The sequence below is a fragment of the Protomyctophum bolini genome (assembly GCF_963924005.1).
Source record: "Protomyctophum bolini genome assembly, chromosome: 19".
Classification (NCBI taxonomy): domain Eukaryota; kingdom Metazoa; phylum Chordata; class Actinopteri; order Myctophiformes; family Myctophidae; genus Protomyctophum; species Protomyctophum bolini.
Genome location: NC_137880.1, coordinates 30,704,255 through 30,724,881, shown reverse-complemented (window position 1 = coordinate 30,724,881; position 20,627 = coordinate 30,704,255). Strand labels below are relative to the sequence as shown.

Here is a 20,627-nt window from a genome sequence, read left to right as displayed (position 1 = left end):
TTTACAATAACAATAGTCACTAAATATGCAACTCTCAACCAATCCACTTGTAAATAGAAGAAATAGAAAAAAGTTTTAGAAACCATTAGCTTATTATGGAAAGCTGCTAGGAAGAGTCTAACAATACTTACATGCTGTACAGATGCAATGTAATATGGAACTTTGGCCATTTCAGTAGTAATATCAGTCTTGTGTTTAACAAATAGAAAACTTTAATATAAAAAGTACAGTTTGTGCGTATTAGCTCCTAGTCTAAAATGCCGGTAAGTAAAACGGCAGTATACGTCAAAACATGTTCAGGTGTAAGATCACTTCTCTTTCTGTGGCTGCTCAATGAGTTTCCCCTTGTGGTACTTCTGTCCAATCCCATACGGCACATGTGCAGCGATGGTGCCCAGCTCATTGGCCCCCTCAACGTGGAACATTTGGTCGTCAAAAAATATGTGGGGCTTTATCTTCTCTAAGAGGGGTCCCTTGGGGGCCCCCGCCAGGAAGAGAGCTTCGTCGATCTCTAGGCCCCAGCTCCTTAGTGTTTTCAGAACGCGGGCCCCTGAGCTGGCTGCACTGCGGGCTGTGACCAGGAAAGTGCGGATGGGACAGGTCAAACGCTCATCCTTGGCGTAGAACTTCTTCTGGAGTTTCCCCAAGGCCTCCAGAAAACCCTTCAGGGGACCCTGAAAGAGTCGACACAACCGTATGCCTAAAATGCTTTTGCTGAACAGTTGTAGTAGAGGAGGCTGAACAAACACGCACATCTATATACAGTACCTATATAGGCTGGGTGATGGATCAAAATAAAGTCACGAATGAAGAAATGGAAAAAAGTCTGCACATAATTTTATTCCTTAGACCTTCAATGAATAACCGATCAGGTGACATTGACACAAGTGATATGTACAGTACAAGTCTCAAAGGATATCCATTGCATAAGATGTATATATGCTACATATAGAGGCGCCTCTTGTCTACTCTAAATGCAAGTAAAAAGTAGGGACAACAAAATACCGTATCATTTAAAAACAGGAGAGTCAGTCTGTCACAATTATGGAACAAAACAACCAGGATATGACCCATCGAGGAGAAGATACAAGTGTAGATCACATGACCGTTTAATTATGTCCATGGCAACGAGAACAAGTCCATGTTCATCTTTAGACATTCTCTGTGCTTTACATGTCTATAGATGAACATGGACATCTACGGTCATGTGATCTACACTTTTATCTTCTTCTCGATTGTTTTGTTCCATAATTGTGACAGACCCGTTTTTAAATGATACGGTATTTTGTTGTCCCTACTTTTTACTTGCATTTAGAGGCACCTCTTAGGTAGCAGTATGATGGCTTTGTCAGCCTGAGTTCTCTGTGTGTATGGTTACAATGTCTGTATATGTTTGGGACAAATATGAATGTATATTGTATATGGGTGTTTTTATATCTTATGCAATGGATATACTTTGAGACTTGTACATATCACTTCAATGTCAATGTCACCTGATCGGTGACAGTGATTGGGACTGATGGTTGATGGGCCAAAGGTGTGGTACGTCACACTATATATATGTATTGTCTACTCATTCCTTGAAGGTCTGAGGAAGGGCTGCGGCCCAAAACGTTACCACTTCAGTAAAGATATAATTGGGAGCATAAAATGGTGTGCAGATTCATCAGTTTCTTAATTGTGACAGACTGAGTGGCGGAGATAAACAAGAGAGAAACATAATCACAGTTCATGATATGTAGCCAGAGTTTGTGTGTAACTAACTATTGAGATTGAATATAAGGTAGGATGATTGTGAAAACATTGTTGGCTTAGTGGATTCAACACAGTCGTGGACAGAGGTGGTGTGCTGAAATACAGTACCCCCTGATGGACTGACTTAGGTCTTGTGATTGTGGTGTTTCTTAGTATATATTATAGGCCTTCCCTCATGTTATTCAATCAGGCTATTGGTTACCTTTGCAAGTGCTTCGTTCTCAAATTGCTTCTCATGCTCAAAGAACTTATCCAAGCCTCCTTGTTTCACAATGATCTCAGACTCATCCGAGAAGATCACAGCATCTCCGTCAAATGCCACTCTCAGCTGGGTATCATACAACTCGACCTCTTTGTTGGGTGTAAACATTGTGGCAGCAGCAATGCCTGGGAGGGGGAAGGGGGGGGCAGGGGTTAATAGGTGGAGGGATGGCAAGTCAGTTAAAAAGTCTGTTTAGTTTACAATTTAGGCATTTAGAAGAGTAGACGCTCTTATCCAGAGCGACTTACACGTGCAAGATCAGAGTAAATGGCATAAAACCTGGTCAACTGACAGGGCAAATGGTCGTGAGTAGTGAGTGCAAAGAAAAAGAAAAAAAAAACTTAAAAGTAACTAGGATGTAACTTGAATGAATGAATGAATGAGTTTATTTCAAACATTATTTGAAATCAAATGCATTAAAACACTGGAACAAAGAAGAAAACTTACAAGACTACATATCCGGATTGTCCCATGGTGTTTTTGTGGATGTAAGCAAAGATGTGTCATTTGGTAACATTCTCAACACTTTACCAAGAATACTTTAAGCATTACTTATTGAAGTTTATGCCAAGACTTGGTAAGCTGGTAATCGAAAGTTAGTTTATTAGTTCTCACTAATAGAAATAATGGCACAAAAACAATCTTCAACTGAGTCTGACATGTCTGAGTGAGAGAAAACATGATTGACAGCATTATTGCCTACCCTCTTCAATTGCCTCTGTGACTTTCTCAGCATCTTTGGAGAGATAAAGGTTGGTCATGTAAGCCTTCAGATAGCCAATGGGACTCTGCCCTCCAGTCATGCAGAATCTCTCTATGGTCAAATCTGAGGGAACAAAGACAATTTGTTAATTAAACACTAAATATACTGCATAGACAAATGAACATTTCTTCTATAGCTGTCAGTGTTACCTACTGTAATGATTAATACTGTTTATGAGTCTGACTCCAACTTGGGCGTGGTTGTTAGTCATCAGGACAATGTCAAACAACTCCTCACTGTCTGGGTAGAGTTCCCTCAGCCTGGAGTTAACCGTCATCAATGCCTAACAACACAGAAGTTCACATTGTAAATAATTACGTAACAAGTGAGAACTTGAAGTTCCGAGTCCGACCATTCTTGGCAAATATATTGCCACACTCGAAATAGGGCACACCTTTCTTTCAATAATTCCACTTTACACAAGATGCAAAAATGAAACCTTGTACCTTCAACTTAACCGGTTTTTGATATGGTATGTGGCGATGTGGAATGCTGTCTATGCAAGTTACAAACATTTGAGTTCCACAATGAGCACAAATATGATTTATTTTTCTTTAAACATAAGTTTCATGCTGAGGTCTCAGTGCAGAGATTAAATGTGCCATTGTTCAAAGACAAACATGTAATAAATCTTCCTCCTATACGGCAGTGAATGCTGGACCCTGAAGCCAACCCAGCAGAAGTCCCTTGACGGGTGCTACAACAGAATGCTGCGTGCAGTACTTAACATCAGCAAGACTGTACATGTCACTAACAAGAGGGATTACCAAGGGTGAGCCAGAAAATAGCAGCCAGGAGAATGAGACTAGCAGGACACTGCCAAAGGCATAAAGAACTGCCAGCCAGCAAACTGGCACACGGGCATCGATCACGAGGTCACCCCACGCTAACATACGTGGATGTACTCAAGAGCGTACCAACGAACTGGCCAGATGTATGGAGAATCGGGATGACTGGAGTGGAAACGACGATGGAGGGCTCGTCTGAGGACGACCTAGAGATGTAACTAATCGAATTACCGGTACACATCTATGCCCATCTTTGTTTGTGTGAACCTCATAGCAATGATTTGATTGGCTGAGCAAAGTACATAGGCCTATTGAGGATAAAAATCACACCAGTGTGAAGTGAGCGGCGATCTTATCATCGTACTGTGTACATCATACATCATCACATTCCGGCCAATCAGAATTTGCGTCAACCTCACCTTCGCCTTCAATGTTTGTGTTTACACAAGCACTCAAAATTGTCCATTCATTGTCAATTGAATGTTTGTGTAGGACAAAGTTTGTGTTAGCACACACACCAAAAGCTGGACATAGGAGGCCCTCGAAAAGTGAGGGCAGAAAATTGGAGACGCCAGTTGTGTGAATGTGATGATGAATGATGTTTATAATTATTAATAATCAGATTAGATTAAGATACAAGAGAGCCTAGCCTTTTATACAATCCTCCTGGTCCGTTAAATATAGTCAATTATGCAAGACAGTGATGTGATTGAGCCATGTAGGCTAGGTGGTGAGGTGACTGGTGAGTGCAACTGTGCAAGTAAGCACGAACTACAGGGCCCGTCATGCTCGCATGCAACATGCATGATGCACTGACAGTAACATTATTATATATTTATTGACCTACCTTGACAAATGGAAAAGAAACTCCTGGCATCAGAGGCTCGTTTTCGTGCTCCACCTGATGCGCTACGTACTTCTCCACTCCTTGCTCTTCATAGATCTTCCTCTCTGCCACCATGTTGAACAAGGTACGGGAGGAGACGGCTATAGTAACAGCATATTTGGGTTTGGGCTGCCCGTGATGACCATGTCAAGAAAATAAGTATTGCATGAGTTGTGGGAAGTGTAAAAATCAATTCAACGCATTGCAATCCCACTTTGGCGTGCAGTTATGGCTTCAACACTGAGACGCAATGCTAAAACGTCCAAGTGCTGTTTTAAAACATGAGACTGCAACCAATAAGTGAGTGCTCTCGCTCTTTATATATTTAATTATTTCGGCTACAACAGCCTACTTACAGGTCTCGGTGTTTTTGTTTTGAGGTTATCAAAGAAGGCTTTCGCCGCGGCCCAGTCTTTTTCCTCCCCAGTGTCAGACTCATCACTTGCTTCTGGCTTGATTTCACTCATTCTTCTTGCAGATCCGCAAACGGCGTAAAATCTATTCAGAAATAAATTAAGAATCAGTTGAGAATCCTCCGAGGAAACTTTGCGGAAATGTAGTGAAGAGAGGAAGTATGTGGGCGTGTCTTCTACTTATGACGCATGCAACTAATGGGCGAGGCAACCAGAGCATCACAAAGATGAATGGTGGATGATGGATGATGGACAGAGGAGGAAAGAGTGAACTTTCAGGATAATTTGGCCTTGATGGCCCCTTTGTGGGCCCATGAGAAAATACCAAGTCTAGACAATAATAGACACAGTAAAGAAGCCTTGTATTCATTTCATAAACGACTTCATTAATACTTTTATTATCTTGTTGAGTTAAACATTTATGCAGAAGTTTCAACCAAATATTTTGCTTGTACTGTACGTGTATGAATTATTATTTTTTATTTAAAACAATTAAAATAAATTCTATAAATTCCACAAAATGTAACTAGTGGAATTAGCCAATCTACAAGGTCACAAGTTACAACGCAATAGTTTGGGTCCCAGCAGGGAGACATCAACATTTTCTTTTGGGTCACGGGAACCTATTCTTTTGGGTCACGGGAACCTATAGGAAGCATATAGGCTAGTTAGTCTTCCATGTGTTCAAGTTGCTTGATAAATATGACACTTAATGCACACCGGCTAAAGTCTTGTAAGTTGTAAGTTGTCCATATAGCATAATCGTGCTATTTTAGTGTAGGCATAATGTATAATAATCGGTGGTTCCAGTGCATCCAATTCTATAGTTTGTATATGATTATTAACAATAGTGTTATTTTAGTGGAGGCATAATGTATAATAATCAGTGGTTCACAAAGTCCAGGGGGTCCCAAAATCGAAATTTATCTTTTTACACATTTTAAATATTTTTGAAACACAAATCTTGGGGGTCCATGGCAGGCGGGCACAACATATTTTCAGATGGAGGTCCACAGCCAAATACATTAATGTGGGGGTCCTAGACCGTTAATTAATGCTCATTAGTCACATTTTGGTACAAAAAGGTTTCATATAGTAGTTTAAAAATATATATAAACTCAAACTATATTTCAAAATTCGCTAATCTGTCCTGCAATCTTATTGTACACAGGTTCACATTTGATGATGATGATATTATTATGGTTATTTTAGTCTATTTAGTATAGCCTATATAAGTATAGGCTATAAGTTTAGATTTTAATATTGTATTAATTTGTGTGTTTATTTTCACATAATGGGTATATACAACTTGAAATAATATTAAATTAAATTAAATAGGGAAGAAAAGGCTAAACTAAAAGCAAAACATATAATCACTATTCCCAAATCTGGATCGGAGCCCATACCTGCGCCCCTGCCCTGGCACCGGAATGCTCGCTTCCTACCGTCTTCCCCTCGAATTGGTAGATTCCAGAGCAGAACATCATGGCGATTGATGGTAAGTACACTGTGCTCACGTGTGTTCTGTGGGACTCTGTAACTTGCATAGGACAGACAAATAATGCTTTTAAGCCTCGTGTTTCATTTGACGCACCGCATATTTGGCAGCTATGTATGAAACACGCCGTGACTAGGCTACTAGATGCACACGGCAGTGTTTCGGTGCTGTGCTGGGATAGTAGATCCTTAAGTGCAGTGCATGCAATTGCAGGCTATACCCATAGCGAAAAGAAATGTTTCACAAATATATATATATACCAAAGATAGCTCAAAATATGCTTTGGAAAAAGCCGAGTCTATATATGAAAATATATATTTATGCGGTCAGATATATGTTTTCGACTTTGTTGATTTGTATATTTTCTTAATAATGCCCTATATGTGAAATGTAGCTGCACCGGTGGTGCGGTGCGGGGTTGTTTATGTGCCCTCCACGGGATCCGACGCGCGCGTGCTCCAGTCAGCTGCGCGTGGTGCTGAAGTGGACAGCGACACTATTAAAGCAGCGTGCCTTTCATGTGGCATGTATGCGCGCGGATTATTATGTCAGCCTTCACCATAATTATGGGTCCATGGGAGAGAGAGAGAGAGTGTGTTATTTCAATACAATAGGTAATATTATATTTAATATAGCCTATTAATGCAAATGTATAACAATTGCGGCTGTCAAGGGTTTTGTGAATGAAACGGCATCATGCCCGTGTTTTGAGGTTGTCACGCGGTGCATCACGTCACGTGTGTGTTTAATTTAGAGCCTTCGCCTGCAGGTTGTCGCGTGCCGCATCCCGCATGCATGAAGGATGCGACGCTGGTTTGCTTATACATCTGTTCTTTAAAAAGAGAGAAGAAAACCGACACCGGCGTGTACTACGGGGTATATAGCAGGGTATACATGTTTAGCTTCAACCAGCAGGCGCGCTGCTCGGTAGTGACAGACACCGTCACTGATGCCGTCACACCTGACAGGAAATCAGGCAGGAAGACGACTACTGCCCGCAGCTAAAAATGGCCTGCATGGTGCTGTGATGGCCCGAGAGATACAGTACACTGCCAAAGAGCTGTACTGGCACTGGCAGGTGGAGTTAAAATTAGGTTATAACCTGTTTTGTGCTACAGTACCAGTAGGCTATTTGCATCTTCCCTTGTCAAAGGAGAACATTTAGAACCAGTTTTGTTGTTGTTGGTCAAATGACAACTTTCCCAAGCCGTGTATATCCACGTAAGTAAAGTAATACTAATAATTAATAATCATAATCATAATCATAATCATAATAATCATAATATTATTATTAATATAATTATTATTATTAATACTAATAATAATAATCATACTAATGGACTATGTTTACAATGCACTTTACACTTGAAACAAACTTTGTGCTACATGAGTTAAATATGTGCATAAATCACAACTATAAAATCAGACCCGTCTGAACGGAGTGGTGCTGTACTTGTACTGTGTGTGTGTGTGTGTGTGTGTGTGTGTGTGTGTGTGTGTGTGTGTGTGTGTGTGTGTGTGTGTGTGTGGCTGCGCAACAGTGACAAACGCTATTTCCGTGCTCGGACGGACCCAGCCAGGGACACACATTGCTGTTCAAACGAGTACATCAACGCATGTCAGATGTTTTGGAGATAAAGCCAGATAGGTTTGGACACGTACAGAGGAGGGATAGTGAGTATATCGGTAGAAAGATGTTGAGGTTGGAACTGCCAGGCATGCAGGAGGCCTATAGAGGAAGACCAAAGAGAAGATTTATGCATGTAGTGAAAGAGAACATGAAGTTATAGTTGGTGAGGAGGCAGATGATTCGCTGTGGCGACCCCTGAAGGGAAAAACCGAACAGAAAAGAAGACTTCAGTTTAACTATAAACCCTTAGTAAGATCATAGATGGACCACCAAACCTCCTCGCCAAAAGAATACCGATATACAAGCTCACAACGCACCACAACATGACGCTTGTAGACCTGCTTGTAGATCTGCATTGTTCGGTAGACAGAGAGCTTTGCCTTCTGGCTCAACTCTCTTTTCGTCAGTGTGGTACAGGGACTGCAATACCGCCCCTGCCGCTCCGATTCTACGGCTGATCTCCTTCTCCGTCCTCCCCTCACTCGTGAACAAGACCCTGAGATACTTGAACTCCTTCACCTGGGGTAATGCCTCATTCCCTACCCGGAATCCACTGGTTTCCTGCTGAGAACCATGGCCTCAGATTTGGAGCGCTGATCCTCATCCCATCCTCGGCTGCGAACCAGTCCAGTGAGAGCTGAAGGTCTTGGACCAATGGTGCCTTCAGGATCACATCTGCAAAAAGCAGTGATGCAACCCTTAGCTCACCGAGCTGAATACCCTCTCCGCCACGACTTTGCCTCGAGATCCTGTCCATGAAAATCACAAACAGGATAGGTGACAGAAAGATTTGTAGTCATGAAATTTGTATATTATGAATATATGTGTACTGGTCAGTCACATGGTGCTATCCTCCACCTGTGTGTGGACAGAGTGGTTTGTGCTAAATATAGTGTTTTGTTCTAAATGCACATGAAATCTACACTCAATTACTCTGCACCTGTCTCATCAAATAATACTTTATTATGTAACACTACCTTGCCTGGGAAATTAAATAAACATTTGAATTGTCAGTGTGCTCAGTTGGTTCAAGCTAATTAGGTTGACATCTGCCAGCGCTGGCATCTGTCATATCCCCTGGCTTCTGCAGGGACAGAACACATGCTTGCACGGAACAGGAAACAATGGAGTTATACATCTGACCCTTCACCTTTCACCCCTTTACCTCAGGAGGGGGGAGGAGCTGTGGCGTGAACGAGCTCATCTGTGCCAGACGAGGTAAGGTGTGTGTACAGTATGTGTGCATGTTATACACATATTCATTAGTCTGTAGTGTCTGACCACTTACTTGGCTGTACACTTGTCCATTTGAAAGCTTAAGCATGGTTACTTTCCAGAGCACTTTATTCCCCATCCTTAGTTCCTTGCCGCTCCACTCCACTGAAGTACAGCACACTGAGCACAGACAGTGTTTCTATGGTTATTGACTTCAGAAAATGCAATGTCTGAGTGTGAATTATGCATGCCATATCAAGTTTTAGTACACTTTGCCAAGAGGAGGGCAGCAGCGTGGTCATGATTTATTCAGAGTATGGAGTTTTGTTTCAGATACTGTAAGCCATAGGGTTCATATGTAAGCAAGACTTTAAGATTACACACCTATGTTTTAACTAAACATGCTTTAGACACCCTTGGTGACTTCAATAGACTTTGGTCAAAAGAAAGCTGTCATGAAATAGAATATATCACTACATAGTTCAGTGTTCTCCCCATTAGTGTCCCAGCAGGCCGGAGTGGAAAGATGGCTGAAACATGACTAGGCCTATGGTTATATATGGAGAGACGTTAATTTGAAATAGGACGTTTACATAGTGAATAATTAATATGCTGTTTTCAGAGTCAGTGGTCAAGCAGTCAGTTTGATCAACTTATCATGGTTATTATTACCTGGTTTTGCTTCTTACTGTATTTGTCAGCCTATTTGTCAGCATTATATATAAATACACACACGCACGCACACGCAGGCACATGCACATGCACATGCACATGTACATGCACATGCACATGCACACACAGAATAGTAGGAGTGAAAAAAGACCCAAGAGTGTGTGTGTGAGAGAGAGAGAGTGATGGAGAAAGATAGAGAGAAAGTGAAGACAGAGATAGTAGAAGCTGACCTGGTCTGCTGTTTGGAGTCTTTAGTTTCGACACACATCTTAGGACACTGAGCCTATGTGAATGTGGTTATTATGAATCAATGTGACTTCACGGGTCACCACCACTAATCCTCAGTGAGTTGCTAGGCAGCGAGGATAGGCTCTGAAAGGCAGGCTAGCTGCTGTTCCCCTCGATGGTGTGCACCGAGGGAGGGATCCACTTACCAAAGATACCTACATTATTCATGTGCAGTTGACAAGTACAGAACAGGGCCATGGGCCACTGCATGAGTTGTCACCTCCTTTTGGGAAAACAGGGTCATAAGGTATACACAGTACTTATTTGGACAGGAGGCTATGGGCTATGGGCTACAGGCCCCCATTGGCTCATTCGTCGGAGCTGTCACCTGTGAGAGTTGAAAGGTATAACCATAGTTGTATCTGTTGAACCTCTGGATTGGATTAAGCACAGAAGGGATTTATTGCAGGCCAAGTTAGCACTTTGTTTTTGTTTTTTCTTCCCCTATGATGGAGTTATACCTGGTAATGTTCTAATAGTGTATTCTCTGCACGTGTGTTTTTTGGGGGAATGGAGATCTATAAAAGAGGACGGTCATGCAGAGATTGGGTAAGCTTCTGCATATCTGCACATCTGCATTCATCTTTTTTATCGTTGTGCAGCAGACAGCTCTAGTTGTTGGACTCTGGCTGTCTTCTCTACATGTTAATGTGGCGAGAACAGCCTGTCCTCAAGAATAAATTCAGGCTATATTCAGCAAGGGCAGGCTAGATAAAGTACATTATCCATTCTGGATTTGTTGCAACCTGACATACCAATGGTCCACCAATGACCTATAATAACGGTTAAGTTCACATCTATTTGTAGGATGGGGGAAAATTACGACCTAACAACATTAATGCTGCTAATTTATAGCTGTAGCTGTTGCTCTACTTTTTCACACCATATTTTAGGGACTTGCATGGCTGGTGAAAGTAATGTCGCATGAGGTAACATTTTAACGGTATCCTACTGACCACTGTGGCTGGTAGTTTCAAGTTTCCCTGTGGTTGTCGTGTGGTTGGTTCACCTGCTCTGATCTGTACTCTGTCGTCTTAACACGGTCTTGCTGATTCCATTGTCTTGCATTGCAGTTAGATGCCCCACAGGTCCTCTGCGATTCTAATAAAAATAGATCATCAGAAATGCTGGGCTGCATATTTACATGAAGTATTGCTGGCCTACTTAGAGGGCTGTAGATTATATCGGTTATGTCTTTGAAGTGGAACAAGAACAAGAAGGAAATAACCTAGCAATGTTACAGGATAGGCCTATCTAATTCTATTCCCCAAATATAGGATAATTGTTTTATTTCAAGATTAGCAAAATAACACACACACACACACACACACACACACACACACACACACACACACACACACACACACACACACACACACACACACACACACACACACACACACACACACACACACACACACACACACACACACACACACACACACACACACACACACACACACACACACACACACACACACACACACACAAACACAACTCACACACACACAATCAATCAATCAGATTTCCTTTTTCTTTCTCTTCTATGATGAAAGCCATCATATTCACTGTCATCTCCCTTCTTCTTCTTCTCTCTATCCTTCTCTTCAGTCTCACCCGAGATCCTCGGCGTCCTGTCCTCTCTCACCGTCTTCATGGCGCTGATGGCTCTCTGTTTTCTTTACTTCAGCAACAAACTGTCTGTGGAGAGCACCAGTGATCTGTCTCGTCTCCATGGCCATAAGGAGCAGCCAGGTAAAGACGCAATCACAATCAGAAGCTGTTTATTTTAGTCTGAATCTGAATCCATTTATTGGCCCAGTATTTTCACCCATACAAGGGATTTGACTTGTCTAGGCACATTTACACACAGCCTTTTGAAGTACAAATATCAAGAATCCTAATTTCTGTGTTTAGGGGGCTGCCAACACACAATACAGTGTTATGCTTATGTCAGATTTGCACATATCCTTCTTACAATAGAACGATAGAAAAAGTTTAAGAAGCCCCTTAAGCTAAATTCAGTTAAAAATAAAAGTTAAATATGATAACAATTACATTAAAAAGAGTAGATTGTTAGATATTGTTTCACCAAACAGTTGTTACATACAGTACGGGCTGAACATCTCTACGCTATAGAGCTTTGACTGAAAACCACCTTCACTGTTAGCAGCACTCAGTCAAATTAATGGGTGCTACAAATTAGATTGCAATCTTGGCACAAGATGTTTACTTTGTTTTAAAATGTAAAGCAGTGTAGCTAATCATTCTCACAAAGTGTTTTTGTTTTGTTACTGTAGGCCAAAGGATTTTTCAAATGAGTAGCCAAAATGTCAGAATATCATTATATTTGCATAATGGTCAACAAGAATGTTCCATGAATTTGTATTATTATTATTCTAGTCTTCATAGACTTCATAGACTTTGTATCACACTCAATCTTATTATAATTTAACTTGACTGAGTTCACCATTGCTTGTAGTGAAGGCTTGTCTCTACACGTGTAACTTTACACCTTGTCCACACTGTTCAAGCTTACATTTTATGAGTAAGACAGTACTCCTGTTTATCTTGATCACAGTTTGAATATTCAACAAAAACTATGGGATACATGCGTGGGGTCATATAAGGTCAGTACATAATGTTATTATGTCATGTATAGATTACAAGGTTAGAATACAGGACACTGAATTTGAAACACACATTTTCAAATCACTCACTCAAAATCACTCACACACACACACACACACGGCTGTGACAAACATTCATAATTACAAATTCATCCGTGTTCAGTGCCTGTGTTGAGCTAATCTGTAGCGGCGTGAGGAGTGACGACGGAAGAGACATGGCGTTCTTCAAGAGCTTCCAGAGCAACCTCCCAGTCCTCCCTTCTGTCAACATCTCCTCCATGTTTGAGTCGGTCACCAGCGGCGTGGGCGACCTGGCGAATGCCGTCAGCGATGCCACATCGGCGGTCAGCGACCAGGTGTCTGAACAGGTCACCACCATCAGCAAGGCCGCCATTAGCAAGGCGGAGGAAGTCGAGGCTGAGAGCGCCCAGGAGGAGTCCACGGAGGCCACGGAGAGCTCCGCCAGCCAACAGGAGTGGGAGTGGAGGAACGGGGGCTGGAGGGTGAAGAGGACGGAGGCCGAGTTGGAGGAGGAGGAGCGGAAGAAGCAGGAGCAGCTGGAGTGGGAGGAGAAGCGCGAGGAGAAGAGGAGGGAGAAAAGAGAACGGCAGCTGGAGAGGGAAGCCCAGGAGGCCCAGAGGCGCAAGGAAATGGGCCAGGACGACCCGGAGGAGGAGGAGGAGGGCGCGGAGCACCCGGAGGACGGCGCTGTGAAGGCACACGATGGCGGTGGGGAGGGGGACACGCAGGTAGAGGAGGAGCCCACCGAGGAGCGGCAGAGTGACGCATGCGACGAGGACGCCCCAGCGTCGCCCAGGCCCGCGGTGAAGGCCGGGGCGCCAGAGAAGGACAAAGACCAGGCCAGTGCAGAGACAGAGGGAAAGGTCAAGCCACCCTCGCCAACGAAGGAGACAATTCCAGAAAAGAAGAAGGTCAAGTGTACTTTACTGTAATACGGTAGATATTAGTCAATAAAAAAAAACATAGAACTTTTGTATTTTAATTCTTACAGTTTATTTTTCAAGCAATCCTGTTGTCAATGTTGAATGTATGATCAAATTAGCATGTTTAAGATGTCTCACAGTGGTGGAAATTAACTAAGAACATTTTCTTTATTTGTGGTACTTTTACTTTGCTTGAGTATTTCTATTTCATGATACCTTATGCTTCTATACATCCTAGAGGAAAATATTGGTCATTTTACTTCACAACAGTTATTTGATATCTATAGTTACTTTAGAATATTTCTACAACACATACTTTAATTGCTAAATGATGACCTATTATTATAAGTTAAGCTACCCAGCAGTGCATAAAGCAATTCAAATCTGTACCAACAGCCATGTTAAAGTGATAAACACATTAAAACATTACTACTGTAAATATAATCCAATAACACATGATTGTAAAATGGGCCACTCTACATAGTAAGTACTATAAGTTTGGTACTGTAAGTATATATTGAATACTTAATATATTGTGTACAGGATTTATTATGGTATTGTTAATTGTACTTGAGTAAAAGAAATCTGTGTACCTCTTCCACCACTGATGTTATATGGGAAGCAACTGTGTAGCTTTGTGCCCAAGACAAATTTCCCCTCGGGGACAATAAAGTTGAACCTTGAACGTTGAAGGCAGCGAAAGACAACGCAAAGAAGTCGAAGAAAGACACCGAGAAAAAGAAGTCGAAGAAAGACAAAAAGAAGAAGAGCAAGAAAGGCAAAAAGAATAAATCCAGCAAAGGTCAGAGCGGTGTGCTGCTTCTCTTTCACTGCTGCTCTCCTTTACCTCTTCATGTCCAACAGCTGACCTTTCAGACTGGACTTAACAAAAACAAAACACTTTTTCCCGAACGTTCTCGCTCGAATGTTGTGCGAAAATCAACCCAATGACCCGTCTTTCTTCACCTCTGTCAACTGTGTTAAAATAAACTTTGATAAAACGTTTAACTGTCCGTGATACGATGTTGTAATGTGACTGCCTTGTGTCCTGCTCAGAGGGGGGCTCATCAGGGAGCGAGGAGGAGAAGCTACAAGACGCAGCAGCAGTCAACAAGAACACTGGGTCTGTGTGGAACAACAGACACAAACACAGTACTGACCCAGAGGGCTACAGCAGTGATGCCTCCAGTGCACAGGGTGAGTGACAGCAATGTTCAATATTGCCTGTATGTTATTACATGTTATAAGGCGATAAAAATGTTAATCAGATTAATCACATCTTAAAAATGAATTAATCATGATTAGTCACCATCCAAACTATGTCCAAAATATGCCATGTTTTTCTGTATATTTGTGTGGGAATGGTAAGATAAATGTCAGAAGACTTATACATGTATATTTTATTCTTTATAACAAATCCAGTGTGGTATAGGATGGTGTCTCTCTGTCTCTCACCCCGTTGTCGATGTGATTTGAGCCTCTGCCTATGTAAACTGTTCAGCCTTTCATGGTGCCATCCAGATATTGCTAAATAGTGCAGAATCGATGGGATATATATATATATATGTACCTGTGTATACCTCTGTGTGTGTATATATATATATATATATATATATATATATATATACACCGGTATATTGTATACACACGCTTCCAGTACAGTTCTCATGTTGTAACATATACTGTGAGTCTCCAGTAACATACAACACCACACCCACCATATTGTGTTTCTCTCTCTCTCTCTCTCTCTTGTTGAGATAGTGAACAATATCCAGCGGATAAAACGGGATCATTCTCTGAACGAGCTCCAGCCTCCCCCGTATCAGGACGAGGACACCTTGGTGCGGGTCCCACGCTCCCGGTCGGGCCGGGCGCTCAGGAGGGGCTCGTCTCTAGAGCGCTCCAAGGGCTCCAGTGAGGCCAGTGTGGACCAGGACACTGAGAGCTACCTCAACAAAGGATATGAGGAGGACGTACCCAGTGACAGCACCGCTGTGCTGGGAGCAGAGGTCAGAGGAACTCCCTCTTGGGTTGGGGCATTTAACGTTTATTGCGTCTCATTATCCCATAAAACAAGCCTTGGGCTGTCTTAATTCCTCCCCCATGACTTTATATAAGTCAGGGCCCGGCCAAAACGTATTGGCAAACCTTGTGGTTTGTTTACTTTTGCTTGACACACAGGGCCACACAATATAGGCTAAGTGCAACAAAGTAGAGATTATCACTGGAAAGTGTGTGTTACTCAATTCATAATGTTTGTGACTTATTTAACTGACGATGTTTGAATGAGGCTGATGTAGAGCTCACACATTTGACCTGCAGGACTCTCTGACTCATGACCATCTGTTTAATCACAGCAATATGCTAATCCTAACTCTTTCCAACCTCACTCTCTTTGTGACTCGTGTATTCATCACTCTTTAATTCATCTGTCTCTGCTCTCCCTCTCTCAGGACGGCTCTGGTCCGATGCTTCCCTACGAGCCGGAGCCCATGGCCAAGTATGGCACGCTGGACGTGGCCTTCGAGTATGACTCGGGCGAGCAGTGGTTGGCCGTCACCGTCACGGCAGCCACGGACATCCCTGCTCTCAAGCAGACGGGCAACATCGCCTGGCAGGTGCACCTGGTGCTGCTGCCCACCAAGAAACAGCGAGCCAAGACGGGGGTCCAGAAGGGTCCGTGTCCCGTCTTCACGGAGACCTTCAAGTTTTCGCGGGTGGAGCAGGAGGCCCTGGGAAACTACGCCGTGCGCTTCCGTCTCTACAGTGTCCGACGCATGAAGAAGGAGAAGGTCCTGGGGGAGAAGATCTTCTACCTGACCAAACTCAACTTGCAGGGCAAGATGGCGCTGCCAGTCACCCTGGAGCCAGGTTCTGAGCTCACGGTGAGAGGCTTTGGTCAAACATTGGTTATGACATTCATCTGTATTCATATTTTAATACTGACTTTTTAATTATTATCCAAACATATCTGATGCTTGTTAAATGCTTGGTCCTTTTTAGATTTGTGTTAATGATAGAACAATGGCTTCGTATAGCATGCTAACTTTCCAGGGATAGAAAGTCTGCGGTTTCTATTAGCTTGCATGGATTCCCCATCGATGATATCACTGGTAGGTGGGTTTATGAACTCTCCACAGCCCTCCACTGAGACAGAGTGAGTAGTAGACCATATTGTTACCATAATGAGCATTAGTGAGGATAGGTTGAAAAGGGCTGAAGACATCCTTTAAGCAGATGACAGTAACCTCCATGGTGTTTGGTCTTGGCAGGGCTGTGGCTCTCTGGTGAGCGTGTCTCGCAGTGCAGGAGCACTGTCCTACAGATCAAGTGGAGACTCCCTACCAGAGATCTTCCTGGGTCTCATCTACAACGCGTCCACGGGTCGCCTGTCTGCTGAGGTCATCCAGGGAAGCCACTTCAGAACCACGGCCTCTGACAAACCTACAAGTGAGTGGGGATGGGACAGTAACCACGTGCAGGGGCTGAGTTAATTTCTGTCATAAATACTTACATTATTATTTCTTGCATATAGCTTACCGTTAATCGTTATCATTGACTCTCTTAAATCCTATGTTCAAGGGCTTGTGGAGAAACAAAATGAATCGCTCGTTACTTCAGAAGCAGAAGCAACAAAGTAAAAAGTTGGAATTAGATTGAAAGTGCTTATAGAGAACTAATTTCTCTATGGTCTTTGTTCAGACTGTAGGCACATCTGTTTTGTTTCTCAAATACGATGTTTAGCACCGACTGTCCTGTGTTCACACTGTTACTTACAAGTGATCAAAGCAAACCGGATATGTGTATTCTGACACCGTCGACGACCTATCTGCATTGGTTGCTGTGGTAATGATGGCATGTCCATCAGCTCATAAAATGGGCACCTATTTCGTCCCGCCCCGCTTTTGTTGTTTCCATCTCTTGTCTCCTTATATTTCGTTTTTTTCCCCCTCTGGCACTACAGCCATGTCCTTCTATGTCTTGATATAATATGGTCTTGTTCCTGTACATTCCTTCAAGCTTCGCCTATACTGAGGCATCCCCCAAGTGCTAGCAGAAAGGTAATATCTCCCTCTGTCCAGGGGCTATTGTTCTCAATGTCTTCCATAACGCTACCACTCACACGTTAATGAATAGGTCAAAATCCTTCTCGTCATGTGGCGAGTGAGTGACATAAAGGATAGTTTGTTATTCACTGTGAGTGGCTAAAGCGTCTAGACTGAGAGACATCTTTGGAAAACCAGATTTTAATCACATTTCAAACCACCTTGAACTGAGCCGTTTACACTCAATAAATCAATCTGGTTCCAATCTGGATATGCCAAATATGGCATATCCAGCTGCATATCCATAGCTGCAGGTCACAGCTTATCATAGCGATAAGCAATTGGGATACGATGCTTTTTTCAATGCGGTAATACAGATTCCATACCGTCACAGCCCTACAAGTGAGTACAAAGCTCCCTCTGCAGATGTTCCTTGGCTTTTGGCTATTTCCTTGTTCTAACACAAAGATCTTTCTACAATGGATGCTGAGCAGTGGTGGAAAGTGACTAAGTACTGTACTTAACCCATTTACTTAACTGGGTCCCCCCCAGAAGCAAAGATTCGAGTTAAAAACGTTCGCTCTGAAAGAATATAATATATTCTTTCAGAGCGAACGTTTTTAACTGCTATTTTTTGGAAAATGTGTCACAAATCTTTGAATATATTATATTCAAAGATTTGTGACACATTTGTGGACATTCTACATGATGAGTACTTTTTGATGCCAATACCTTTGTTCTTTTACATTTTATTTTTACTAATTAATGTTACTAGTATTTCTACATTGCAGTATTGATACTTTTTCTTAAGTAAAATATGCAAGTACCTTTTCCACCACTGATGGTGAGCCGTTCTACACAGCAAGATGATGAGTGTGTAGATATGGGAATGTTACATTCTGTATACAGTTCAGCAAAGCTTCTTGGGAAACTTTTCCTGTGTGTCTCTACCTGAGTCTTGTCTTCACGTCTTGTTTCTTCTCTGACTTTTTCCTCTTTCCATCTCTGTGTGTGCTGTGCTGTGTGTCACAGATGGTCTGTTTTGTTGTATAAAACACTTCGTAGGAGGACAGCTTTATATCATGAGAGGTGAGTCAGCTGTCACTGACCCTTTGGCCACCTTCATGTCGGATCATGTAAATACTTATTATGATCTGTGGTAATGCTGGAAAGAAACTAATATGCCTTTCTTTGTGAGTTTGTTCATCACAGAAAACAGTCTAACACCTAGCCCAGTTGTCAAAAAGTGTAGTGTTTTGACAATGTTTCAGAAGCATCCTCCACACATTTCTAGACTAATGATCATCCCTAAAAAAAACTAACAAATTCCCAGAGAGCGCCATTATCTCCTGCATTACCAATATGCGGCCACAAGATGTCAGTCTCACTCACACCAAACTGTCTCTCTCACACCTCTGGTCAGACACCTACGTCAAGCTGACCATGCTGGACTCCAAGGGGAAGGAGATGTCCAAGTGCAAGACCGCCGTGTGCCGAGGCCAGCCCAACCCCACCTACAAGGAGAGCTTCGTGTTCCAGGTGGCGCTGTTCCAGCTGTCTGAGGTCTCTCTGGTGGTGTCCGTGTTCTGCTGTCGGAGCAGCTTGAAGCCCCGGGAGAGGCTGGGCTGGGTCTCCCTAGGCCACAGCAGCACAGGGGAGGACCAGCAGGCCCACTGGACTGAGATGAAGGAGGCCGAGGGACAGCAGGTCTGCCACTGGCACACACTGTCAGACACGTAGAACGAGGAGGCGAGAGGAAGTCGACGGAAAGGATGCTGAATTCATCAAATTATTTAACCTATAGGGGTCACCGTGGCTGAGAATCACCCCAGAGAAGGGATAGGGGGTGGTGTGTTTGTGTGTGCGGTGCGCGGCCTGCCCGGTGCTGGTAGTGGTGTGGTTGTGTGTTGGTTTGTCAAGTAAGTGGGGGGGGGGGACTGGCAAAGATATCTGGTCTTCACCCCCAAAGATTGTTTGAATATCCTTTAATACCCGTCAACCAGCCAAGGCAGGGCAGATTGACTGCATTAGTGGAAGAAGTGTGACATGCAGATTTAAGGCCCATCACTGACAGAAAAACGAGGCGGACCGCTTCATTCTTTGAATCCGAGTGGTCGATCCATCAAATGAAATCTGTTGGACATGCGTAGGAACAGAATGGGACCGTTATTGTATTTTTCTAATAATTGCATGATACTGTTTACAGGAGACGATGCGATCATGCGACACTTTCATAGCCTGTCGAGTGACAGGAATTTATGCCTTTGGTTTTCTTCATCTCGGACCAAAGAAGAGCTCTAGGTCCTGGAGAAGCAATACTCCTCCTGGACCTCACCTGACTTCCACCAGCATACCAGACATTTCTCTACCAAGACGTAGCCATCAATGGCCAACGGGAAAGCTATTTGAAAGACTTGTTAACAAGACGGCCTGTAACATGCTGCAATTATGCTGACACGCTATGCTTTGCTCAGTCTGTTTACATGCATGCATGTGGCATTATGCAGTACCTACCTACAGCATTGGTTAATGTTCTTATGTTTGGGGCTTTATACTGTAGGTATTACATACGGTGTACCATTTCTATTGTCTGCAGGGCATGTTACACAAATGCAAGCTCAATTTAGTTTGTTTTTATAATGGTCTTATATCATACAAAACACTATGCATTTGTCATTTTAAATAAGATAACGTGTTTAAGTGGTCACTGGGCCTGTTTCTTTTGTGCTGAGCACAGCACTTGTGTGGCACTACAGACAGTAACTTCAGTGTCCTGTGTGTTCCATCAAGACTAAGCCTATTTCACCACCCAGCCTTCGGACAACTTTCAGAATGCA

The 20,627-nt window shown here is 42.8% G+C and overlaps 2 protein-coding genes across 2 annotated transcripts; one reads left to right on the top strand and one right to left on the bottom strand.

The window, feature by feature from the left end:
• Nucleotides 1-162: 162 nt before the first annotated feature.
• LOC308334814 (cytosolic 5'-nucleotidase 1A-like) lies at nt 163-5,024 on the bottom strand. The gene is made up of 6 exons (XM_080791665.1): nt 4,811-5,024; nt 4,416-4,583; nt 2,934-3,063; nt 2,721-2,843; nt 1,958-2,142; nt 163-674 (listed from the first exon to the last, which is right to left on the bottom strand). The coding sequence occupies exons 1-6, from the start codon at nt 4,919-4,921 to the stop codon at nt 309-311; spliced, it is 1,083 nt and encodes a 360-aa protein (XP_080647791.1). The 5' UTR covers nt 4,922-5,024; the 3' UTR covers nt 163-308.
• A 6,839-nt stretch (nt 5,025-11,863) lies between these two features.
• syt14b (synaptotagmin XIVb) lies at nt 11,864-19,534 on the top strand. The gene is made up of 9 exons (XM_080791473.1): nt 11,864-11,925; nt 12,964-13,732; nt 14,438-14,546; nt 14,801-14,941; nt 15,506-15,753; nt 16,198-16,629; nt 17,017-17,194; nt 18,823-18,879; nt 19,214-19,534. Exons 2-9 carry the CDS (start codon nt 13,016-13,018, stop codon nt 19,528-19,530), a joined length of 2,199 nt encoding a protein of 732 aa, XP_080647599.1. The 5' UTR covers nt 11,864-11,925; nt 12,964-13,015; the 3' UTR covers nt 19,531-19,534.
• Nucleotides 19,535-20,627: the final 1,093 nt, after the last annotated feature.

Coding starts and splice junctions, on each gene's coding strand:
- LOC308334814 (XM_080791665.1), bottom strand. CDS start 4,921: ATGAGTGAAATCAAGCCAGAAGCAAGTGATGAGTCTGACACTGGGGAG. Junction 4,584..4,810: donor AAACAAAAACACCGAGACCT/GTAAGTAGGCTG, acceptor CATCACGGGCAG/CCCAAACCCAAATATGCTGT. Junction 3,064..4,415: donor TTTCTTTTCCATTTGTCAAG/GTAGGTCAATAA, acceptor CTGTGTTGTTAG/GCATTGATGACGGTTAACTC.
- syt14b (XM_080791473.1), top strand. CDS start 13,016: ATGGCGTTCTTCAAGAGCTTCCAGAGCAACCTCCCAGTCCTCCCTTCT. Junction 14,547..14,800: donor AAAGAATAAATCCAGCAAAG/GTCAGAGCGGTG, acceptor TGTCCTGCTCAG/AGGGGGGCTCATCAGGGAGC. Junction 17,195..18,822: donor GGCCTCTGACAAACCTACAA/GTGAGTGGGGAT, acceptor TGTGTGTCACAG/ATGGTCTGTTTTGTTGTATA.